The sequence below is a fragment of the Nothobranchius furzeri genome, chromosome 10, assembly GCF_043380555.1.
Source record: "Nothobranchius furzeri strain GRZ-AD chromosome 10, NfurGRZ-RIMD1, whole genome shotgun sequence".
In the NCBI taxonomy this organism is placed as follows: domain Eukaryota; kingdom Metazoa; phylum Chordata; class Actinopteri; order Cyprinodontiformes; family Nothobranchiidae; genus Nothobranchius; species Nothobranchius furzeri.
Window position 1 is genome coordinate 30,237,201 of NC_091750.1, and position 22,500 is coordinate 30,259,700.

Here is a 22,500-nt window from a genome sequence, read left to right on the forward strand (position 1 = left end):
ACACTCCTGCGTCGAGTCTTTAATGGGATCGTCTAGGGCATGAACGCTTATTAAAGAAGTTTATTTTGAGTGTAAATTCACAGAAAAATGTATAATACGTGTTCTTTTTTGAAATACAATCGGTTAAGCTCAGTTTCACATGCATGCTGAACGTGAAAATAGTCTTTTAGCCATAAGTTCGGCATTTGCCCCGGACAGTGGCGGCTCCAGAATGTTTTTCTGCGGGTGCTATGAAGGAGCTCGTCTTTTTATTGAGGGTGCTATGAAGGAAGTGGTCATGCGTGCCTATTGTTCTCTAAAACACCTCCAACACTAGCAGACACACATGCGTGCACAACACCTCAACAACACCTGAAACAATCATTAATACACACCATAAACATATGAACAATCGCTGACTTTTCCATGAAATCATAAACACATACAGCCACACAGAAAACCATCTATAGTGTTGCAAGGTTAGCTAACGTTAGCGTTAGCATTTCCAGCGGCTAAACCCTGGGCTGCTGCGGCGGTTGACGGTTGACTCTCTTCATCCAGATCCGTAGGTGTTTGTGGGTCTGAGATCACTTCCAAACATTCATTCGTTCCTGACTGAACCCGTGGAAATGTGGGTAACAAAAACCGATCCATCTTACCGCTAGCGCTACCTTTCACTCGTTCACAGGTGGAAAATTAGGTCAAAGGTTAACATCAATTTCCTGTTTTGGTTTAAGTTTTTACTATCCATTTGATAATTTACTGATTATTTTTGTTTTGTATGTTAAATATTATCACATCCACACAGATTAAAATTAAATTGTAAAAAATAAATGATCTAACATTTACTTGGGGGTGCATTGACTAATCCAGGGGTAGCTATAGCGCCCCCCTAGTGCCCCCCTGGTGCCGCCACTGGCTCCAGAAAGATGATAGACAGGGAAACACTTGGGTCAAAAAAGGCCACACAGATCTATGTCACACTGTAAAGCTAGCATTTGTGGCCCCGCCCACCTTTGCATGCGATTTGGGAGGGCTGTCTCTGCTCGTAGCAGCTAACCGTCTAAAACATGGCGGAACACATTCAGGCTTGTGTTGTTTGTGGAGATAAAACATCAACGTTTCACCTTTTATCCAAGAAAACAATAAACAAATGGAGGCAGCAGAAGAGGCGCGTTGCTGTTAGCCAATCAGAGGCGAGATGTTAAAGATTAAGACTGAATCCTGTCATTTTCCGCCTCCCACTCCTCCAAGTTTGACCTACTGAAACAGGGGTGTCAGATGTGTATGGCGTCTTTAAACTGGTGCTAAAGGGGGTTCAGGACGAGGGGTGAGTGACCGTTCTGTTCAAACACAAACGCAAAGCTGACATGAGAACATGAGAATGGGAAAAAAGGACATCTTTCATCTACAGAAACGCGCTCATGACCCAAGCTGCAAGTTTTCCTGCTGAAATCCTGACCAGTCCGACCACTTTGGGTGTGTCACTCCCCTGCTCACCTTTCCTGCTCCTTTCACAAGTCCTGCCTACGCGAACACAAAAGAGTCAGACAGAAATAATCGGAGCAGCACACAGGGCTCTGTTATTAGATATAGTTCACACACAAACCCAAACTTTTAAATGACCCTCCGCCGGGCAGGCACTGATTCAACTCGACAGGAATTCTTGGCACTGGCCGCCCACTCCTTTCACAGGCTGCTGCTCAGCTGTCACTCTCACTGGCTAAAGGTTTCACTGCTTCAGCGTGGTGCAGACATGAAGGTACGATCACAGGCAGCACGTTCAAACACAGACGACATGTTTGAGGTCAGAGGCTGACTCTGAAGAGTTTCACCAAAGAAGACACGTCAGGTACAAATAAGAAGCTCTCCTTATGTAATATCCACTCATGATTCCCAAAGTTAGGCTTAGGAACCTGCAGGGAACATCAAGTGGGGCTGTCAGAGATGGGACTGATTGTCACGCTGCGTTGTGTTGCATTTCCTCCGAGCTAGGTCTGACTCCAGGAAGTCGTGATTAACACAAATCTTCTCCTGCAAGGTGAACACGTCGTTCATTTTGTTTCAAGGTTTTGGGGAAAAGAGGGAAAACTGGAGGGAATTACTCGGGTACAATCAATTATGTAGAACTGATCATGGGATTTACACCCATTGGATGCAGATTACAGGGACAGATTACAGCTGCAATTAGTATTTTGGAGATTATATTGTCCTAAAATAAAAGTTGAAGGTCAGCGACAAAACAGTTTTTATCTTATTTCTAATCAAAATTCGTCACTCTTGATTTTCATTTGAAACATGAAAACAGTCTCAGTGACTGGTAGAAGCTAACCATTAGCATTAGCACCTCCGCCACACAGCAGAACTCCTCCAGGCTTGTGCTATCTGTGGAGATGAAACATCAACGTTGGAGAGCAAACCGAGTCAGTGGTGGAGTCACGTTGCTGTTAGCCGGTCAGAGGCGAGATGTTATCTGGATCGGAGACTCCTAAATCTGCCGTCTTCTACTCCGTACTCCTCCGGCTCACCTCTACTTCCTGAAACAGGAGCGCAAGAGCTTTTTTTCCCCACAGAAGGCATTTATCTATACCAGAGATGTGTTGAAAAAAGTGAGTAAGCTTGGTTTTAACTTAAGTAACAAAAACGTGCACCAAAGCAACTGAGTGGCATCATAAAGCCCTGATGTCTGCAGATCAGCCTGTCGCACGTTGTTTTTGTTACGACTAAATATTTCTTCTGATGTTTTCATTTTCCAGCACGGCGTTAGAAAAAACAACTACCTGCAGATAAAACCTTTATGTGCACAACCTGCTCATCAGAGTGGAAGCACTCTGTGGCCACCTGAAAGAAAGCAAGCTCATGCTGTGTGTGTGTGTGTGTGTGTGTGTGTGTGTGTGTGTGTGTGTGTGTGTGTGTGTGTGCGTGTGCGTGCGCGTGCGTGTGTGTGTGTGTGCGTGTGTGTGTGTGTGCGTGCGTGCGTGCGTGCGTGCGTGCGTGCGCGCGCGTGCGTGCGTGCGTGCGTGCGTGCGTGTGCGTGCGCGTGTGTGTGTGTGTGCGTGCGTGCGTGCGTGCGTGTGCGCGTGTGTGTGTGTGTGCGTGTGTGTGTGTGTGTGTGCGTGTGTGCGTGCGTGTGTGTGTGTGTGTGTGCGTGCGTGTGTGTGTGTGTGCGTGTGTGCGTGTGTGCAGAACACAGCAGAGTATCACAAGGCCCGCCCTTCCTACAGACACACTCCTGTGGAACTGAGAGCTACTTGTTTACTGCAGCCCCTCGGAGCGGCAGCCAGGGCTGCTTGGGACGCCCGTGGGTGCTGTGCAGCTCTTGGAAGGTGGACGTGCAGCGAATGACGGTGCACGTGGCTCGGTGCCACTGCTGCCACTTGAACCTCCCCCAAGCCAGCACACAAGCACACAGCCACACATTTGTGAGGTCAGACGCATCAAAACAGCCTGCCTGGGGCCATCTCCAGTGTCAGAAACAAGCCTCCAGAACCTTACCTGCTTTTTGAAATCCTCTTATTTCCCTCAGCACAAACACACGGAGCTCTCACTGAATGTTTCCCACAAACACACACTGGCCGGTCCTCCTGTTTTCCACGCACAATGGGATTCTTCCTGCATTAGGAGCCCCGTACAGTAACCCAATCCCTGGGGAGGGGGTTGCATAATAGTGCAAGAGCTGCATGCAAATACCAGAAATAATCACCTCGTCAGCTGGTCCACTCTGGCCGCCAAACCTTAAAATCACAAGGTCTTTGTCTGGTTCCAGACAAACAACAGTGTTTACCCTGATCTGTTATGAAGCCCAAACCGGGCTTTCAGCGAAACCCTGACAGCGTGCCAGCGTTTCCATGAACATCGACATCTGGTCGGCTGGAGCTGACATGATGCTGCAGCAATAACATGTCATGTTTATTCGTTTTCATCATGTTTAAAATAATCGGGTCAGTCAGTGGAATCATTGAATTTAACACATTTTTCTGTAGTTTCCGCGTGTCTGTTTTGAGGACGAATCTTAGTCTTTGGACTTTGGCTGCTTTTTCTCTTGTTTTGTATTTTGACCCTTTTTACAGACACATGCATAATGCTTGTTCTTGTTCAAATACGATTGCTCACTCTGAGTTCCACATGCATGCTGAACATGAAAACAGCCGTCTATCCTTCCTCCTGTGTTAGCCGCCTAACATAAACAGGCGAGGAAACGCTCGTGTCGTAAACGCCACTCAGATCTGCATCACACAGTAACTTCAGCAGTCCTGGACTCACCCATCTTAGATTACAACTGTGGAAAGCTGTTGCTGATTTTGTGTCCAGGAGAGAGCAGAGCATGTTCCAGCTGGTAGAAGCTAACAGTTAGCATTAGCATCCCCACAACATGGCGAAACTCATCAGACTTATGTTATTTGTGGAGATAAAACATGAACGATGGGTTAGAGCGAACAGAGGCAGATGAAGAGTTGTGTTGCTGTCAGCCAATCAGAGGCTAGATGTTTGCATATCAAGCAGATTGTTTCTGCCTCCCCCTCCTCCGATGACCTTTATGGGCAGCAGTAGCTCCGGAGGTAGATCGGGCTGTCCAGTAATGAGAGGGTTGCGGGTTTGATCCCGGCCCGGACGGAGCACTCTGCTGTTGTGTCCTTGAGTTAAATGCTTTTGGGGGTTTAGCAACTTTGTTCAATGAGTCATGCGGCCATAAAACTTTATATTTTATCATCTCTTTTTATTGCTACAATCCTCTAGAAACCATTGATAGCTGCTGATTTTTAAGGTTGAACAAAAATAAAAGTTATTTGTGGTTAAGAGGTGTTAAAGATTAAAACACATTCAGTGACTAATATCCAGCAGGTCGTCTTGGCTAAGAAGTGACTTGGGACTGTTAATATAAACCCGCCTTAGCATGCTCGTCCACTGACCTGTCATGCTGACCTACAGCTGTTTGCCAACCTGCTGCAGGCCTGGCCTCCATGACACCCTGACCACATGGGGGCTTTGCACAAATCCTTTCAGGTTCCTTCCTGTAGAAATCCTGGAATACTTTCTTAAACTGTTGACGCCGTTCCAACATGAACCCCATTGGTAATACCAGACAAAAATCCTCCACGAGAGTCAGCCTAGTGTCGTCTTATTTCATCTCAACTCTTTCTCCGAGCTATCTGCACTTAAGTGCTGTTTTTTCTGCCATAGCGCCTCCATCATACAGGTTGCTGTCATCGGTCTTGTTGCGAAATGCAGCTTTTACTGATGTAACAGGTGCCTTGCTCGACTGAGCCAGTCAAAGTAGCACAGCTGCTCCGGCGTTCGGCTTTCAGAGTGAAGCTAAAGTTAGACATCTTTGAGGTTTTTCTGCCGATTGATGGAAGGTGATGCCAATGCATAATACATGAGTAGAGAGGGAAGACTTTGTCTGGCTGCTTTTTATAGACCACCAAAGCTCTCCTACAGCGCACACACACACACACACACACACACACACACAGCAGTTTCACTCGACGCGCTGTAACCTCGCACAGATCAAGAAAGCAGGAGGCACAAGAAACAGGAATCTAGCAAAGTGGCAGCATTGTTGAGAATAAAAACAAGAAAGGAAGGAACAACAGGAAGAAACAGAGATGTTGACGTGCTATTTTCAGTCGGCGGGGTCTTTTGATGCACGAACCAAAGGAGAAGCGGGGCTGGTGTTTGTCTCAGAGACGGGCTTTAACAGAGATACCTTCTACATGTGATCTTACATGCCCTTTTTGTTCCCACGGCTCCAACACTCGAGTGGAAGGGTCTCTGGGTCTGGGTGAAACGAGGGGGAATAAAAGGCTGGGAAGCTGTCAGATTATTTGCAGGCAAAATAAAATAAAAAAAACAAGCTTCTACTTTCTGTTGCAAACTTTGCAAACCCCAGTGTGAAGTTATCTTCTCCCCGTCCCTTTAATCCGTATTTAACCAGGCTGCCTGACTACGTGCACACCGTCATTTATATCATGACCAGAGGGAGACGCTGCAGGGAACTGCGTACCTGTGTGATGCTCTGCATTTCCATGCTGTGACTGCCCAAAACCTGCATGCATTTTGGCTAAGAGTGATGAATCAGGTTATTTTTTGAGATGTCCGATATTATCGTCTAACGACCAATATGGACATTAAAATGTTATATCGGAAAATATTGGAATCACTTTTCCGTCATTTAATGACACAAGTTTACATACCACACACATATTACACATGAAACTCTTCAGCTACTTCTCTCTCTCAGATCTGAAGAATGTGACGATCTGAGGGAACGCTTTTGAGATATTTTAGGTTATTTGCTGCACAACAAGTAGAAACTTGCTTTGTGCGGTTACTGAAACAAAAACAAGAATCTTCACACAAGGCTTGTTTTTCTTATCTGAAGATCTTTAAACATGTTTTATCACCGTAACTGCAATGTAACATAAAAAGTACATTACTAACTAGTACTTTTGGCTGAGGAGAATGAGGTTCAGCTGTAAATTAAACATTTTGTACTAAGTTTAAAATGTAAGCATGATAGGAGACGTGTGATGTTAATCTAAAATGATCTAGTTTTTATTCTTATGACGGTGGGACCCTCCTTGCACCCGGCCTTGTTCAAGGACACACCCAAGTTCAGGTACTCGGTTGGTCACTAAAGCCGCTCAAACTCGGTTCTTTACAGATATCCAGGTAAAGTACTATCTATGGGTGTCTAATGAAATAAACAAGTTTGCCAAAAAAATTTCACAACGTTTTTCTAGATTTTATGAACTTCTTAAGCTGGATTTCTCAGTTGAACTCTTGCAGGAAAGGCAGCGGGCGTCATGCATCCATTCCAGACACGCAAGGCCGTTACGTCCAAGCTACTCTTATCACCTACTAGATGACATTCACCTTTCTAATTTGGTTTGTTTGGCTCAGAAAGAGCCACACCACTTTTTACTTGGACCACTTGGAGCTTGAATGCAACGCTGTTATTTTTTAAGTGTCTTTTCTTTTTCTTTTTCATATAAAACATGTCCTTCTCGCCTGTGGATTTGAATTGCAACCTCTAGGTCATGTTCTCTGCTCATCGTCACTTCTTATTGAATAAAATGACTTTGTCAAAGGAGAAAAGCACTTTGCATCGAGTGGAACTGTAGAAGAGAGGTTGAAATGGCTTTCTGAGTAACACTGGGGGCATTAAAGAGTGAATCCTGCTTTCTAAGCTTGGGGAATCCTGGCTTCTAACCGGGATTAGGTTGAAACAGTCATCCTGCCTTGGAAGCACAATTAGAAGCTCCTAGTTATCGATCTCCTACGTGCAAACAAGGTTTCTTTAACTGCATTTGTGCAGCGGACGTGCGTTAAGGCATAGCAATTAGTTCAAATGTTCATTCATAAAGAAGGTGAGTGCTTACACCGATGGCTGCAGCTGAAGCTACACCGTAGCTTAATCTCTTTCAGTCTGTGGATTCATTCTTGTCAGTATTTTTGGTAAATTTTTTACCTTTACGTAAAGTTTAACTGTAGTGAGGGCAGTTAGCTGATTTATGATGCCTTACAAGATGGATTTCAAACATCCATGTGAGGGACAGAAACATAAAAATCCACCTAAACGAAGAGCAAAGCTCTAACTGCTGAAACGTGCATGACACGAGAGCAGTTGGGACCTAAAAGCAAGTTTCAACTGACAGTAATCTTATGGACCAGGCAGCAGAAGTGCTTTGTTTAAGGTGACAATGCTTATTAAGGGAATGGCGTTAAAAGGCAGGGTAAATAGCCCTTACATTCACAGCAGCCGTTCATGAAGACTTCAGTGGATAAAATGATGTTTAAGATCATTTGTGAAGCTTGACAAGGCTTTACTTATCTTCTCATTGCAGTCGCTGCTGTTGAGCTGCGTCTACACATCACATGTTGCACTGTGACTGTTAATGCAACGGGAACATGGTGATGGTTTGGTGACTCTGGCGGCTGCACAGCCTTAAGATATTTGCTGTTTAAATGCGGAGGTTAGCCTCCTAGTTGTGTTTTTCCTTTATTTGCCCAAACCATCAAACTTCCTTCCTCTTTTGTGAGAGTGAGGCTGTGGAATAGAAACAGTTAGTTTTTCTCATGTTAGATTTGTATTTTTTTTATTATTTGTCACTTTGTGTTTGTCTGCTTTGTGTTTTGTCACTCTAAAGTCCGTCTGCATTGGTTGAAACTTGCATTGGTTGGTCTAGCCACGCCCCAGTGGAGCCTCAGCAGGCCCGACCAGTCGTGTGGCGTCCCAATCGCAGCGCTCTTATCAGCTTGGTGGGCGGGATGATGCGACTTAGCTAAACAAACATGGCCATGGCTTGTTTGAAACGGCTTTGGCGTCAGCGTTGGACTATGTAGGCTTGGGCTTTTCTTTCCCACTTAAATCCTTTATGTAGAAAAAGGATGTGTGTGCGTCTTCTTTGACGGTGTGTGGTGGACGGCCCTGTCTACTGGCTTTTGTACAGGTGAGAACGCCACTTTGTTTGGTGTCCAATAGCATGCGGAGACAGTTTGACAGTCAACCGCTGAGGTTGTGGCCGGACTATGTATTCACTTATATAGCCAGGCTATGCGTTTACCATTAAGCTGTAAAGATAATCTCAAATAATCCTCGGTTTTGTGGTGTGTTACGAGCGCTCCGGTCAACTTGGAAGGACATCGGGACGATTTTGAGCATAAATCTGGACCTTGAGACACGTTGGCTTGTCTAATTTTGGGGACAAATGAACGTGCTGCCTGTTGAATTTGACTTCTTAGCCAATCAGGAAGCGAGGGCGCAGCACCCTCCTCTTCTGCCATATTTGTTTACTCCAAAGTCTCGTTTTATCTTGTGAGATTTCTCGTGGTAGCGGGGAAAGTCTGGGTGAAAGCGCTTCGTGGACCATGTGTGGGTCGCTTTGCTTTGAGAATTGTTTGATTATTTAAAAATCCTGCTGTGTAATTGGGCTCAAGATTCCCAAACTGGGTCCGGTTTTTGTACTCGGTGAGTCATGGGAACTAAAGTGAAACGGGCTCGAGACACGTTCCAGGTGCCAGTCAGTAGGAGGAGATTCATCTGGCATGTTTTGGTCAAATTTTCTAAACTCCATTGGCCGTGTGATTCCCTCGAGGACTCTAAGAACCATTGTGAACCCTCTGATCGACGCCACTCATCAGAGTTACAATCCAGTGAGTTACTGGTTTTATGCTTCTTGCTCTGGAGAGCAGAGGCAGCTTTTCTCCACAGTAGCAACAGGTGTTATTGAACATGTGCAGAGACACATGTAGGTTTGGCCTCTCGAGGTCTTACCCTGACATGACTTATGGGTTTTAGCGAAACAGCTGAAAATCATTATTTTTATCACTGACAGCAAATTCATATTCAGTATCAAAACCGCACAGATCAAAGAAATAATCCGTCTCCCCACCACTAAAATGCTGATCTCCAGCGTTGAAGTGACAATCCGGAGACGGCGAGCACTGAGGCGGTTTGTTGTTTCTGTTCACTGATGTCAGGTTATTTTTATTGTTTTTACACAAACAGACGGTGTGGTTTAGCTGTTTTTGCTCTTGAGACACCCCCAGGGCAGATGTGGGGGTGGTGATGTCTGCGATATTATAAATAACACAATGAGGATGACAGACAGCGTACTCTCTCTTCCCATTCTTCTGTCTCCTTCGTGCCCTGCTACTCATCTATGCTCGACACGAGTGCCTCGGCGTTTGCGTGTGTGGCTTGAATTTATATGAACGTCTCCCAGACTGAGGGGGGGGGGGCAACAGGAGCCGAGTCATTGATATGTGCAGGAGGACTGAGGATAAACAGCCCACGCCGAGCGGTGTTACGCCAGGCTGCCTGATACATTTTGACTGAACGCAGACAGAGAGGTGGGATGGGAAGTTGATGGGATCGGAGAAGCCAGGGATGAAATGACAGAAGGGAAGCAGCTTTCACCTCCTTCAGACACAAAGGCTTCATGCAAATGTTAAGAACCACACATCGGTACACAAACCCGTTCTTTAGAGGAGAACCAACCAAAACCACAGCGCTAACTCTGTTGATGTTCTTTTATTCCCTTCCTGATCACACTTCTTACTCATTTCTTAAATATCCCGTCCTCTATTTTGCTGTTTGTTTTACTGGCATGGTCTCTCCTCTAATGGACGTGGGAAAAGTCCCCTTTTACCTCCTCTCTGGCTTTTTCAGTCAGACAACCAAAATAAGAGGTGGCGGCGGCGCACTGCGCCACTTACGGCTGCATTAGGATCAGCCACCCAAGTGTCACCGAACTGCCTCGTGCATCATTTCAGCTTTGTTCACCGTGACGGCGAGCCAATGGCCTTGGCCCACAGTGTGCTTTCACCCCCGAATGGCTTCGCCATGTCACAGCCAGACTCTTATTTCTGGGACACCTTTTAGGACCGACACCACGGATCATTTTTAAAGTCTTTTCCTGGAGCCATGTTTGTAATGGAATGCTTGACCTGCCTTATTGCAGCTTAGCGCTCGTGCTAATTGTCCCCAGCGACTCTCTGCATCCATTCAAGCTTCAAAACGCAGCTCACACACGTGTTCTGACATAATTGTTTCATGAGTGCACTAGTGTATAGCTGTTATTACAGTCTGGAAGCGGAACGCTGGAAGCCATTTCATGACTTCATCACCACAGGCAATAATGCATTTTCCTCGGTCAGCGTGTGCTCGCTCGCAAAATATCTCACGATCTTCTACGTGGACTTTAATAAAAACTGCTAAATTAAATCATCTGTAATCTGCAACTTATTGGATTTTGGTGTCTACATCATTTAAGATGACGACACAGTTAACGGATCTTAGTAAACAGAAAAAAGCTGCATTTAGCTGATTTAGAGCCAGTCAGAGCAATCATTGATCAGCTTCACAACAAAACAATATAACAATATAAATGAATTTATTTGCTTTCATATGACTATTCATGAACTGGTAAATAAGCTGATTTGAACAGCAGCTTTGTTGTTCTAGTCTCAGGAATTCCCTCATTTAATGGAATGGTTAGAAAATCTGCCAAAAGTCCAACATTCACAGGTAGAAAGTGATCACGAGCAGTTTTAACATGTGGAAACTGTTGTTTTTGTCAAAAGTCTTTACATTTATGGACTCGTTCACATTGTGCTCCCACTCAAGGAGCTTTCTTCCAATATGACCTGAATCGGCACCACCATTACACTCTTAACCGTCCATTTCACCGTTTGCTAAATGCTAACTTATTCTAACTGTTGCTTTTATTTGTAGTTTTGATCACAACTACAGTAACTGTCATAGTTATTGGTTGATCTCATGAAATGTGTGGGCAAGTCAAAACACTGAAAGTGCTCAGTGAAACACTGGAAAGTCGTTCTCTTCAGATTTGACCTAAAAAAGGAGATGAAACTGGTGTTTGATGCTGAGCTGTCGGCTAATTTGTGAGATGAGCTTATTTCCTTTTACTAAATGTCTCAAACAGTCATCCAGCATTCATATGAGATGTTTGTCAGATGCTGAGGATCTCATGATGCATCTCAGTCAAGTAGTTTTATTTTATGGGATTCAGCTAAACCGCTTCTGTCGAAGCTGATGTGTGACATCTGGATGACCTCAAGCCATCTCAGGCACGGATCTGATTTCTGTTGTTTATTCTTGTTTTGGGAGGCGTGGGTCTTTAGCGAACGCACCACCAGTGATGATATACGGCCAACCAGGTCCGGCGGCGGTATGACAGAAGAAACAAACGTGAGAATTACACAAAGCAAGCTGTTACAGCTCAATAACACAGGCCCATAATTGTCTCACATTTCAAAAACACACACGTGACGTCTCAACAGCCCTTGGTCGGGCTGCTTTTCACGAGGAAGCGCACCACACAAGGTGATCAGCATATGTTTCGTTGACATAAATTTAAAATTTATTGCCGTTGTCAAAAGTGACTGTTGGACTAAGTTGATTATTAACTGAGTTAAAGGCCTGGAAGAGTTTTATGAGAACTTCCTTAATGGCTACAGTCAGTCTGTTTCAAATCACCGTCCCTCCCTCCCACCTGACACACACACACACACACACACACACACACACACACACACACACACACACACACACACACACACGACGTGGACCATTACCAAGCCGTTTTCTAGAAAAGTGTGTTTAAAACATGGTCTATATAAACTAAACTACTAATACTTTATAACCTCATCCAAGGGCTTCAGTTTGCTAAACAGACTCACGAGCCAAGAGACCAGGTGAGTTTGGAAACATCTAAAGCTATAATACACACACCTTTATTGCTTCCCTTTGTCACACACATTATTTTGCTGCTTTTTGAACAAATAACAAACCTCTAAACACCTTTTAGCTCACTCTCATACAACATTTAATGGCATATTCCCATTGTCCTACTTGTGCATCGATAAACAGAGGGCAGCAGGGCTCACAGTGCAGGAGCTGGAAATCAAACCCCAAACTGGTGTAAAACACCCGTCAATTTTCAAAATAAGACGTACAGATTTCCTGTTACTGAACTAGTGAAATAACAAATGCATTAGCTGTGAAACGTCCCTGGCCGAAGGAAAAAAACAGAAAATAAACCACACGTTTATTCAGGATGATGTCTTTCTCCTTGATTTTTATCACGTGAATTCTGAATTCATGTGTGATCTTGCTAATTTCCAGTGGCATGGCCTCTCTGTGCCACCTTAAGCCGGGTGTGCAACTTTTTCACCCATAGCATTCAGCGCCATCTCAAACTGTTTGACTTCCTCGCAGAGCAGAGCTCACGAGTCGTGTTCTCACCCTGTACGACCCAGATGCAACCTCACAGCTCACGCTGTACGTCTGGTAGCAGCACGTCAGACCTGAAAATGTGCTAAAAATAGTCATTTTTACGTGACACATTGGACCTTTGAGTCTAAAAAACGTGCTATTAACACGTCTGTTGTCCTTCAGGCTTGCCGTAGAGGACTTGCAGGTGTTTATGGGGTTTGGAAAAGGAAGACAAAAGAAGGAAGTAAACAATCATTTGGAATCTGCTTAATTTTACACCAACACAGAAAACACGTTCTCTTGACGATCCTTGTCATCATGTGTGGAGAAAAGTTTCAACATGAAAGGAAACATTTGTTACGAAGACGAAAATGCCCGTGGAGCCAAGATGCAACGCTGCTTCAACAGTGCGACTCTTTCACAAGGGACGAACAAAATACCAAGCACGTTTGATATTCTTGTGAATGCACGAACGTCTTTCCTTACCCTCTGTTTACTACACGACGCACAACTCACTCTGACCTCAAAGATTCTCGCACAAGAGGAAAATCGTCCCAAAACGGTCGGAAAATTGCAGAGTAAGCCCGGCTTTTGTGCAACGCTGTCGCTGCTCATTTGGGTCTTCTCAGGGGACGGGGTGCGTTGCGAATCTTGTGGGGAAAACTCGCTTACGCATTTTATGAAAAGCATTTTCTGGCTTTTTTGAAAGTGGTTGCCTGAACAAACAAAGCTAAAGGGCTGATTGCACTTTTCTGGTGAATCAATACAAACTGGTTAATCTTCTCTAATGCAAATAATCATGATTCATTTGTGGTAGATTTGATCATTATTAAACATATTAGCCATTTTATTACAACTTTATTATAACTAATTATAACCTCTGCCATCTGGACCAAAGGCTAGGAGAGCCTCCTGTAGGTTAGAAACCGTCCTGGACCACTTCAGGAGGGGCAGCTCCATTCTGTTCAACACCAAGTAATGTGCTGTTTCATTGAGTAGAAACACACACACACACACACACACACACACACACACACACACACACACACACACACCTCTCTGCTCATCAGCTCTACATTTAAGGTGGAAAAAACCATGGCACTGGTTCCACTTTGAGTGCCCGTAGTAAGTCTATCCACGCCTTATCAGGCCTCTGTCTGGGGGGCACAATGGTCAGATTGAGGAAGCCCACAAAAGGCTTTTGAAAGTCTTTGTGTTGTGTGTGTGTCGCAGCTTGCCACTTACGTGTGTTTTCCTCTTATCGGCGTGAACGTCGGTAGATCACGTATGACCCTTTTTAAAAGAAAGAAAAAAAATGTGGCTCTGCAGCTTTGCTCAATTGGTGGTGTCATCTGTGTGGATGATTTCACATTTACTAGAAGTAACCACTGATGGGTTTTTTATCTACCCTCAACACGACTCCATCCATCACAGGAAGCACACTAGAGCGGTCTTCTGATGCAACATGATTGAGGAATTCCTGTGTGGAAGTGGCATTTTGTCAGTAAACCTGCATACATGTAGCTGTGAGTCCGTCACTACTGACTTGTGCAAATAGATGTTTGACTGGTGCTGGATGACACTAGTGGTGCACATTTATTTAAACTTAGATTCCTTTGCATTGTGTGAAGTTCTTAAATAAACACATGATTTTCTTAAATTAGGAAAGTCCTTCGACGCTGAAAGCAACAGAACAGGGTAGGTGCTCTAGCTTTGGCATTATTACCTCTCTGGGCCATTTTCTCCCACTCTTTTTGATTTTTACAGCATTTTTTGACCAATTTATTTGTTATTTATGCATAGAAATATGGAAATCGGAGAAGCAATACATTTTCATCCTAGCTATGCTAAGATTGGCGGTTAGCTTGAAAGACCGATAGCAAAAAGTTCCGTTCTCTTCAGAGTTCATTCACAGTTACATTTTACACTGAATCAAGTCTTTGGCAGTCACATGTCAGAGTGGGCGACATCTCTGAATGCACATGTTTCCATGTGACGTAAAAGGGACTGGCTTTTTCCCTGCCTACTTTCTTTCAGTGGCTAATGCGGCTAATGCGGCTGAAGGCTATTTTCACAATCAATGTGCGAATCTGGGCGTGACCAATCCCATTTTTAAAGGAGCAAGTGTTACACGTTTCTTTGTGAACTTCCACGTGAAACACCATCAAAGTGTCTTTTCAGTTGTCATCCTCACCTTTTGGGGTCCTGCTTTAAATTTTCGGATTGTCTAAAACGTCATTAAATGATGCCCTCCGCCCAGTTTCTGGGATGCTACACAGGAAATAATAATGAGCATTAAGCCTGACAGCTCCACTCCTGCAGCCATTGCCAAAGAAAGCGCTACTCTCTCACTCAGCCTCTGTCTCTCTCGCTCGCTCGGGGCGCAGAGAGCTGTAAATCAATTTGCATTTGACATCTGACATCAATCAGTCATGTTTTGGGGAGAGTGGCACCACCTCCTCCTTGGAGGCTTTGCTGAGCGTTCCTAAGACGGATGGCTGTCATCTCACCCAAGTTGAGCGGATCTCTTATCAAGGACGTTGTTTCCCCAGGAATACCCTTGGCTGATCACTCTGTGCCACCGGACTCCGTGGTGGGAACCGTGAAATCTGTTTGACGGTGTCTCGTTTTGGCAGCCACAAGCATCCACTCGCCAAAGTCTTGAATCTCTCTTTGCATGTACAATTGTCGTAACGCCACCTTTCACGTTTTTGACCCCCCCGTCATCATTATGGAGCTGCTCCAGAACTTTGCTGTGTAAAAGGTGACCTGCGTGGAAGATTAGACTGAAACCGCACCAACTTGACAAACGATCCTCACAATTATGGGCGTGTGCGCCACTCAACATGAAGTATTTGAAGCATTCGGAGGGCTTAAGGCGCCGTGGCAGTTGTTTGGCAATTCATGTCACCTTAATTGCTTTAGAGTACTTTCAGATATCTCCCAAGAATAATATAGTTTGCACTGAGCCGTGGGGTCTTTGAGGATTTTGTAATAGAGGTGGTTGTAAGAGTAGACTCTGTTATTTAGTTACCTGACCTTCAAGGCCTCCACTACATAATCAAATATTGACCCTTCCTCTCGTCTGACCTTGTTTGCCCAAACTGTGTTCAGGTTAATGACTGACCATTTGGGAATGGACAATTTATTACAGATAAGACTTCTCATCACCTCGTAAAGCCACAAGTTGTTTGCTGCATCTTTCTGGCAGCGTGCTGTAATAAATAAATACTCTTCATTTTACAGAATGTCGCTTTTAGCATCTTTGAAACTTGTCGGAGTTGGTGATGACCCAGACGCGTATTTGAGTTCTGATTAGGTATTTGAGGAACCGCTCCACCGTTGGCACTTTGGTGATAAAATGTTTGTTTTGCTTCTCGTCAACAGAAAAATGCACAGTGGAATGAAGACCTACAGCTGTGAGTTGTGTGGGAAGAGCTTTCTGGACAGCCTCCGTCTACGGATGCATTTGCTGTCTCATTCAGGTAAGAAGAGATAAATAAACGCACACAGGTTCCTACGAATGTTCCGCTGGACCAAAATCTTTAAACGATGGAGAGTTTATCACAGCCAGTCGATGCGACACAGACCTTCTGTCAGGAGAGACATGAATACTATGATTGTCTAACCGTGTTAAACGCAGGAGTCGCTACACGCTGCAGTGATTCTTCTTTTATTGACATGGTTTATATGAATGTGTTCCTCTGCTGTGTAAACAAACGGCTCTGGCTGAGCAGAGGTTTTCCGAACTCATGCACAAAACTAGGTAATGAGGTGAGAGGTCAGAATCTGTTGGTGCAGCCCCGCCCACCTTGTGAAGCGGAGCTGAGTAAAGGATACTGAGCCAAAGAGGTCATGAGCCAAATGTTTGGACACATTCATTTTAATCTTTTAGATGATCGATGTCATGGTACGCTACACACGTGTGTTTGTTGTAACTAAAACAGTAGAAGAGACACACGGTAACATTGAAGAGAAATACAAGGGTAGTAGTTCATTAAGTTACAGAAACAAAAATAAAAAGATTTTATGAATTATATGAAATTATTTAATCAATTTTGTCAAATCTTGAAACTAGCAGGCTTTCATCCATCATCTGACATTTAATTACTTTAATTTTTACCCAAGTTATTATATTGGATTATTTTCAGTGTGCCTGAAAACTAAGGATGCAATCTGCTTCCCAGTGAGTGCCTAAAGGTTGGTGTTCTGTCAGATTTAGAGGACTTGGTTGATATAAAAAGACTCACACATGTATATATATATATATATATATATATAGACTCACACATGTTGTTGCTTTACTCACTTCCACTATGCTTTTTAAAGGGGACATGTTATCGTTTTGTGCTGTCAAATGGCTATTAACACTCCAAACATGAAAACAGACTGCTCATCCATTTTCTGTCCGTGTTTGGCTTTAGGAATTATGGGCTTAAAACAAGCTGTTTCAAAAAATCCCCATTTGTGATGTCACAAATGGGGATTTTTTGAAATGAGAATAGAACCACCTCTCATGTGCAGGAGAGGTGCTGAAGGAGAAGCGGCTCTATTTTGAGCCACTCCAGGATGTCAGAGCTTCGCAGGTTATAGCAGCCTGAGCTGGGGATTGGTGGGCGTGGCCAGTAACAGAGCACTGATATGACACATTATGGAAGGTACTATACATCCATCCATTTTTGACCACTTATCCGGGGTCAGGTCGCGGGGACAGTAACCTAAGCAGAGAGGCCCAGACTTCCCTCTCCTCAGCCACTTGGACCTGCTCTTCCAGGGGAACCCTGAGGCGTTCCCTGGCCAACCATGAGAAGTAGTCCCTCCAGCGTGTCCTGGGTCTTCCTTTAGGTCTTCTTCCAGTTGGACGTGCCCGGAAAACCTCCCCAGGGAGGGGTCCAGGAGGCATCCTAACTAGATGCCCAAGCATCCCTAACTGGCTCCTCTCGTTATGGAGGAGCAGTGGATCTACTCCGAGCCCCTCCCGGATGACCGAGCTTCTCACCCATCTCTAAGGGAGAGTCCGGACGCCCTCCGGAGAAAGTTTATTTTGGCCGCTTGTATCTTACATGTCATTGTTTCGGTCTGGAAGGTACGAAAATGTCAACAATAAGACCGCCCAAACTGCTTCTGTGAGAGGGAGTTTATGCAGATAACTAACTTGTATTTGATCAACCATACAGTAGAACATTCTAACTTCAGAAAGACAAGTTGTCATACGTCCCTTTAAAGAGTTCACTGTAGTAACTCTGCAGACGACTCCTTCTGCGCGTCTGCAAGCCACAAATCCAATATTCCATATTCACTTGAAGATAGACTCCAGTAGGGTACGTTACCGGTCCAGAAGAACGCATTCAACACTCTCAGTGGTTCGAGTGCTCCTCCCCACCCCACCCAAACTCCTTCAGCCAGTAGGCAGATAAGAATAATTGCTAGGATCATGTGTTTGTTCATATCTCACCAACAGTTAAACATTGACTGACATTGATGCTGACACTCTCGCTCTGTTATGACAAAGATGAATGACAAACTCACGCTGTGCCAGTGAATTGGCTCCGCACCGGTTCAGTGTGTCACCAGCAAAAGTTGCTCCGAGCAAATATTCACTGTTTATTTTTAAATTACAGCCCAGTTTCGCCATCGCCGCCGCACACACATGCAACAACCCCCCCCCCCCCCCCCCCCACACACACACACACACACACACACACACCCCACCACCATCATTTGTCAAAGCAGACGGACAAAATGCTGCAGCAAGAAAGTCAGACAGTGAATGCTTAGAGACTTTATTGCACACGTGCCTCCCAGTATATGTTTCCTCAGACATGTCTGGCTCTGAGGCAGCTGCTGTGCATGTAATGTCACACTGCGGCTAATGTAAGCATGTAGGGGAAGTTTTCTTTGGAGTGAGTGCAGACAGGGAGTTAGCGACTGCAAACCCTAACCCCCGAACCTCGGCACAACTCTCAAGAGTATGTTTGTGCAGCTTTGTTCCAGCTGGAAATGTGAATCAGCAAAACATGTCCCCACTCAAATGGTGTTCTGGTGTATAGGACTTTTCTCTTAAGTTATTATAGTTCTATGGTCAATACAAAGTATATTCATAAAAGTCTTTTGACTGAAGGCCTCTCACAGCAGGTTTATTCTTGACATTTTTAGTACCTTCCAGAATGAGCCATTTCTTCTGCCGGCTCTTGGAGGGTGCAGACGCTTTTCTTCTCCTCTCCTCCATATCTTATCCTCAAGGCCCTTTGTCTGTCTCCGTGTGCTGGGTGCACGGCTGCTTCTGCATTTTTTCTGGAAACTGAAATTTACTAAAATGGATCTCGTCAATTGGTCTCAACGCGGTTGATCAAATGTTTTCAACGATGAGAATGGGAGAAGGGGCTCCCGGATGCCCCTCCGGGACAGACCAGCTGTCTGTGGAGGACTCTGAAGATGTGTGGATATTCGTGGTGTTGGTGTCGGGTTTCCTGCTGATCGGCCTTGGAGGCATCCTGGCTTACCGGAAAATTAAGGAACTGTCGAGGAATATTGGCCTGATCCCCGAGCTCAGAGATGGATTGCACGGCGCTGTGAAATCACAGACTCACATAATTGTTGAGACGAATCGTTTGGAACTTTGTCCAAGATTCATTCATTGGCACAAAAGATGGATGCCATCAAGGAGAGAGTGGACGAATCAGCACGGATTGGGATAGTTTAACATCCATTATTGGATTCTGAGAGGTTGAGGACCAAGGAACTGTAAGACAGAGAGGAAATTATCTCTGTCTGGCCCCAAAACAATTTCTAATCGGAATCTGGCGTCCTTGATCCTGCAAGCTGGAGCTGGCCCCGCCCACCCATTCCTGAGAAGATTTAATATTTTAAGAGGGGCTAGGAGTAGAGCCACTGCTCCTTCAGTAGCAGCTCTTCCACGTGAGAGGCAGTTCTGTTCTAATTTCCATTTTTGTGACATCACAAATGGGAACTTTCTCAAACATCTCGTTTTAGTCACGTAATTCGTAAAACCAAACACGGAAAAAAATTGATGGACACTTTTTTTTTCATTTTTAGAGTGTTTAGAGAGGCATTAAAGACCCGCATGGCAGCACAAAGTGATGTTAAAGGTGAGCTTTGCAGAATACGCCCTGTTTAAAGCACATTTAGGTCCCTTTATTGCATCAAGATGCACTGACCGTAGTCGAAGAAAAAACTAATATATTAAATAAAATCTTGATTCTTATCCTTTAATTTGTGTTGATTAGTGATTTTTCCTTATTTCAACAAAAAAAATCTAATTTTTTGTTTTTTCTCACTGTCAGCAAATTTTCTGCGTTGCTTCATGTTTTAGATGAGAAAATGATAAATGCATTTTCGAGAGGAGGGAAGCAACGGTAAACTGAGATTTGAAGGTTAAGTAACTAAAAGTAAATCCAAACAACAAGAAAATACAGCATGTGCATGACCCTGTAGGGTCCGTGTCTCTGCAGAACATCAGAACCCTTTTTTATCGCAGGTTAATGACGACTCGTAGCTGTGAGGAGATCCGATGGAAGAAACTCTAGGAAGACCCACACACTCCACCATGAGAAGAGGCAACTGAGCGGAGGAAGTGGGCAGTGTATTTTTAGCTTCGGTGGCAGCAAGTGCACAAACTTTTTTTTTCCTCTTTCCAAGCAAGGCTGTCTCGATGCATAGCATCACCCTGCACGGTTACACACATCACTGTTGGTTCACGGCCGCTTTAGTCTGGCGTAAAAGGCAACACAGGCGCTTCTGTCGAGACAGTCGGCGGTTAGGGAAGAGGCAGCGCTCAGGCAACGCTTCTTTGATAGTTTTTGTTGTTTTTTCTTCTTTTTTTTTGCACTTTTTGCTTCTTTTCTCTTCCTCCGCCTACACCATTCGACTCTTAAGGTTTATCCTCGGTTTGACACCACGTCTCTTTGTAAAGACACTTCGCCGAGTCCCCAAACCCTCAGCTTCAGCCCTCGCCCTCCCCGCCACACACACACACACACACACACTCGTCCGCCGCCATCATCCTTCAGCTCGCTTCACATAAGACAGAATATTGGGGAGATAAAGCGAGAGAGCGGCGAGGCTTCTTGGTATGCGCGTCATGTCGTGGATGTGGAGCATTTCTGACGCCGCTGCCGACACCTCCTCCCTCCCTCTGTTCTGCTCACCACTCTGTCGCTCACGTTCTGTCTGTCTGTCTGTCCGTCCGTCTGTCTCTCCATGCTTGTTGTACAGAGGACTTGGCAGCTTGCCGGTCTGGGCTTCCTGCCACCGTTGAGGGTACAGTATGTACAGTCTACCTTCTGCCAGCTATTATATTTTGTCTTCCTGTCTTGTTCTGTCTCAGGCCAGGTTTGTTTTGTTTTGATCTCCACCTGACGTTTCATGTTTGACAGCCTTTGCTGAGCCACGGCCCGGCCCGCCTGTGGAGAGGGTTGAGTTCAGGAGAGCTCTGACTCGCACCTTTGGGGTTTTTATTTTATAGTTGATGCAGAAGATGGACTCTCCGTTTTGAAAGCTGATCGAGTTATGATTAAAAAATCCTTGAACTTGTTTCAGGTCTGGAAACTTACAGTTTTACCTGTTTATTTTATTCTGAAAGTCTTGTTTGTGCTGCTTTATCTGGAAATAAATAACTCAAACTCTACGCAGGTTTATTATGGGAAAATGATAAAAACGCCTTGATGCACATCAAAATCAGTCTCTTCAAAACGGCACCTTCCTCCAAAAGATGTGCTCTCAAACTCATTTCCCTTGGAGTTATCAGTTAGTGCTCTGAACACGAGATGTGATTAACGCTCAACTACCAAAACATCACTTTATAGCTCAATAGCTGTTAAACTGACTGAGTCGTAGCCATTTTTGTCTTTGGTGAATGTGATTAGCTGTGGCAGCCATCTTGAATTGGGTGTACTCTAGAAGATCATCAGTTGTAGATCAACATCCAGAGTTTACATTCTGAATGCTTCATTAAAAGTTGTTGCTAAAAGACAAAGACCCAACCAAAGGCACAACCCGCCTTTTGCCTTCAGCTTTGGGAAATTCCTGCAAAAGTCAACATTTGTTTAGTTTCTGTGTTTGTAAGTTGCTCAGCATAGAAGTCTGGTATGCTTTCTGAGTGACCCGCTGCAGAATTATACAGGATTACCAATAAAACTGCCCCTGAACTCTCCAGTCGCCTGCTCTAGTCACCACCAACTCTCCATCTCACTGCTTTTACAGCTCGAGTGCTAATCCCCTGTTTACAGTGTGCATGCATGTGGGTGAGATGGTATCTTTAAAGTGAGTGTATATCTGCCGCTCCACTTTCTTTTAGGCCAAATTTGACTTTAAATTTCAGAATTAATGCTTCAAGAAGGAAACCGATGTTACTGTGAAGCACAGATCATGTGTCTTTTGGCTCGATGTGATCAAAGGGTTAGGGTTTCGTTTTGACACGCTGCTAAACTTCTTGGTTTCTTGAGGCGTTTGTGGTTTTGTTTTGAGGGACAGTGATAATTGCCTTGTGTTGCAGATGGCTGCAATTTTTAAGCATTTTGCAAGACTCTCTACTGAACAAAACAAAGTATTACAAATAAAGCTGCTTTTGATGCATCAACATCCACGAAGGTTCATCCATGATTACAGGTTTTCCATGGATTTACCCATGCATAACGTAACTACACCGATGTGATAATGTTCTGGTGTTTGTTTGGGTTTTTGTGGCTTGTGCATTAATGGTGTGGTGTGTCACACAGCTCTATCTCTGGTATGCTCATTTGCAGCCAAAGCTGTAAACT

General features: G+C 44.5%; 1 protein-coding gene across 2 annotated transcripts in view; it reads left to right on the forward strand.

Moving 5' to 3' along the window:
* zbtb16a (zinc finger and BTB domain containing 16a) overlaps positions 1 to 22,500 on the forward strand; it is a 192,640-nt gene that overhangs the window by 62,111 nt on the left and 108,029 nt on the right. For both annotated transcript variants that reach the window (XM_015976186.3, XM_015976187.3), the window contains exon 3: positions 16,109 to 16,206. In XM_015976186.3, the coding sequence (XP_015831672.1) occupies positions 16,109 to 16,206 (98 nt within the window). The remainder of the gene's footprint in view (positions 1 to 16,108; positions 16,207 to 22,500) is intronic.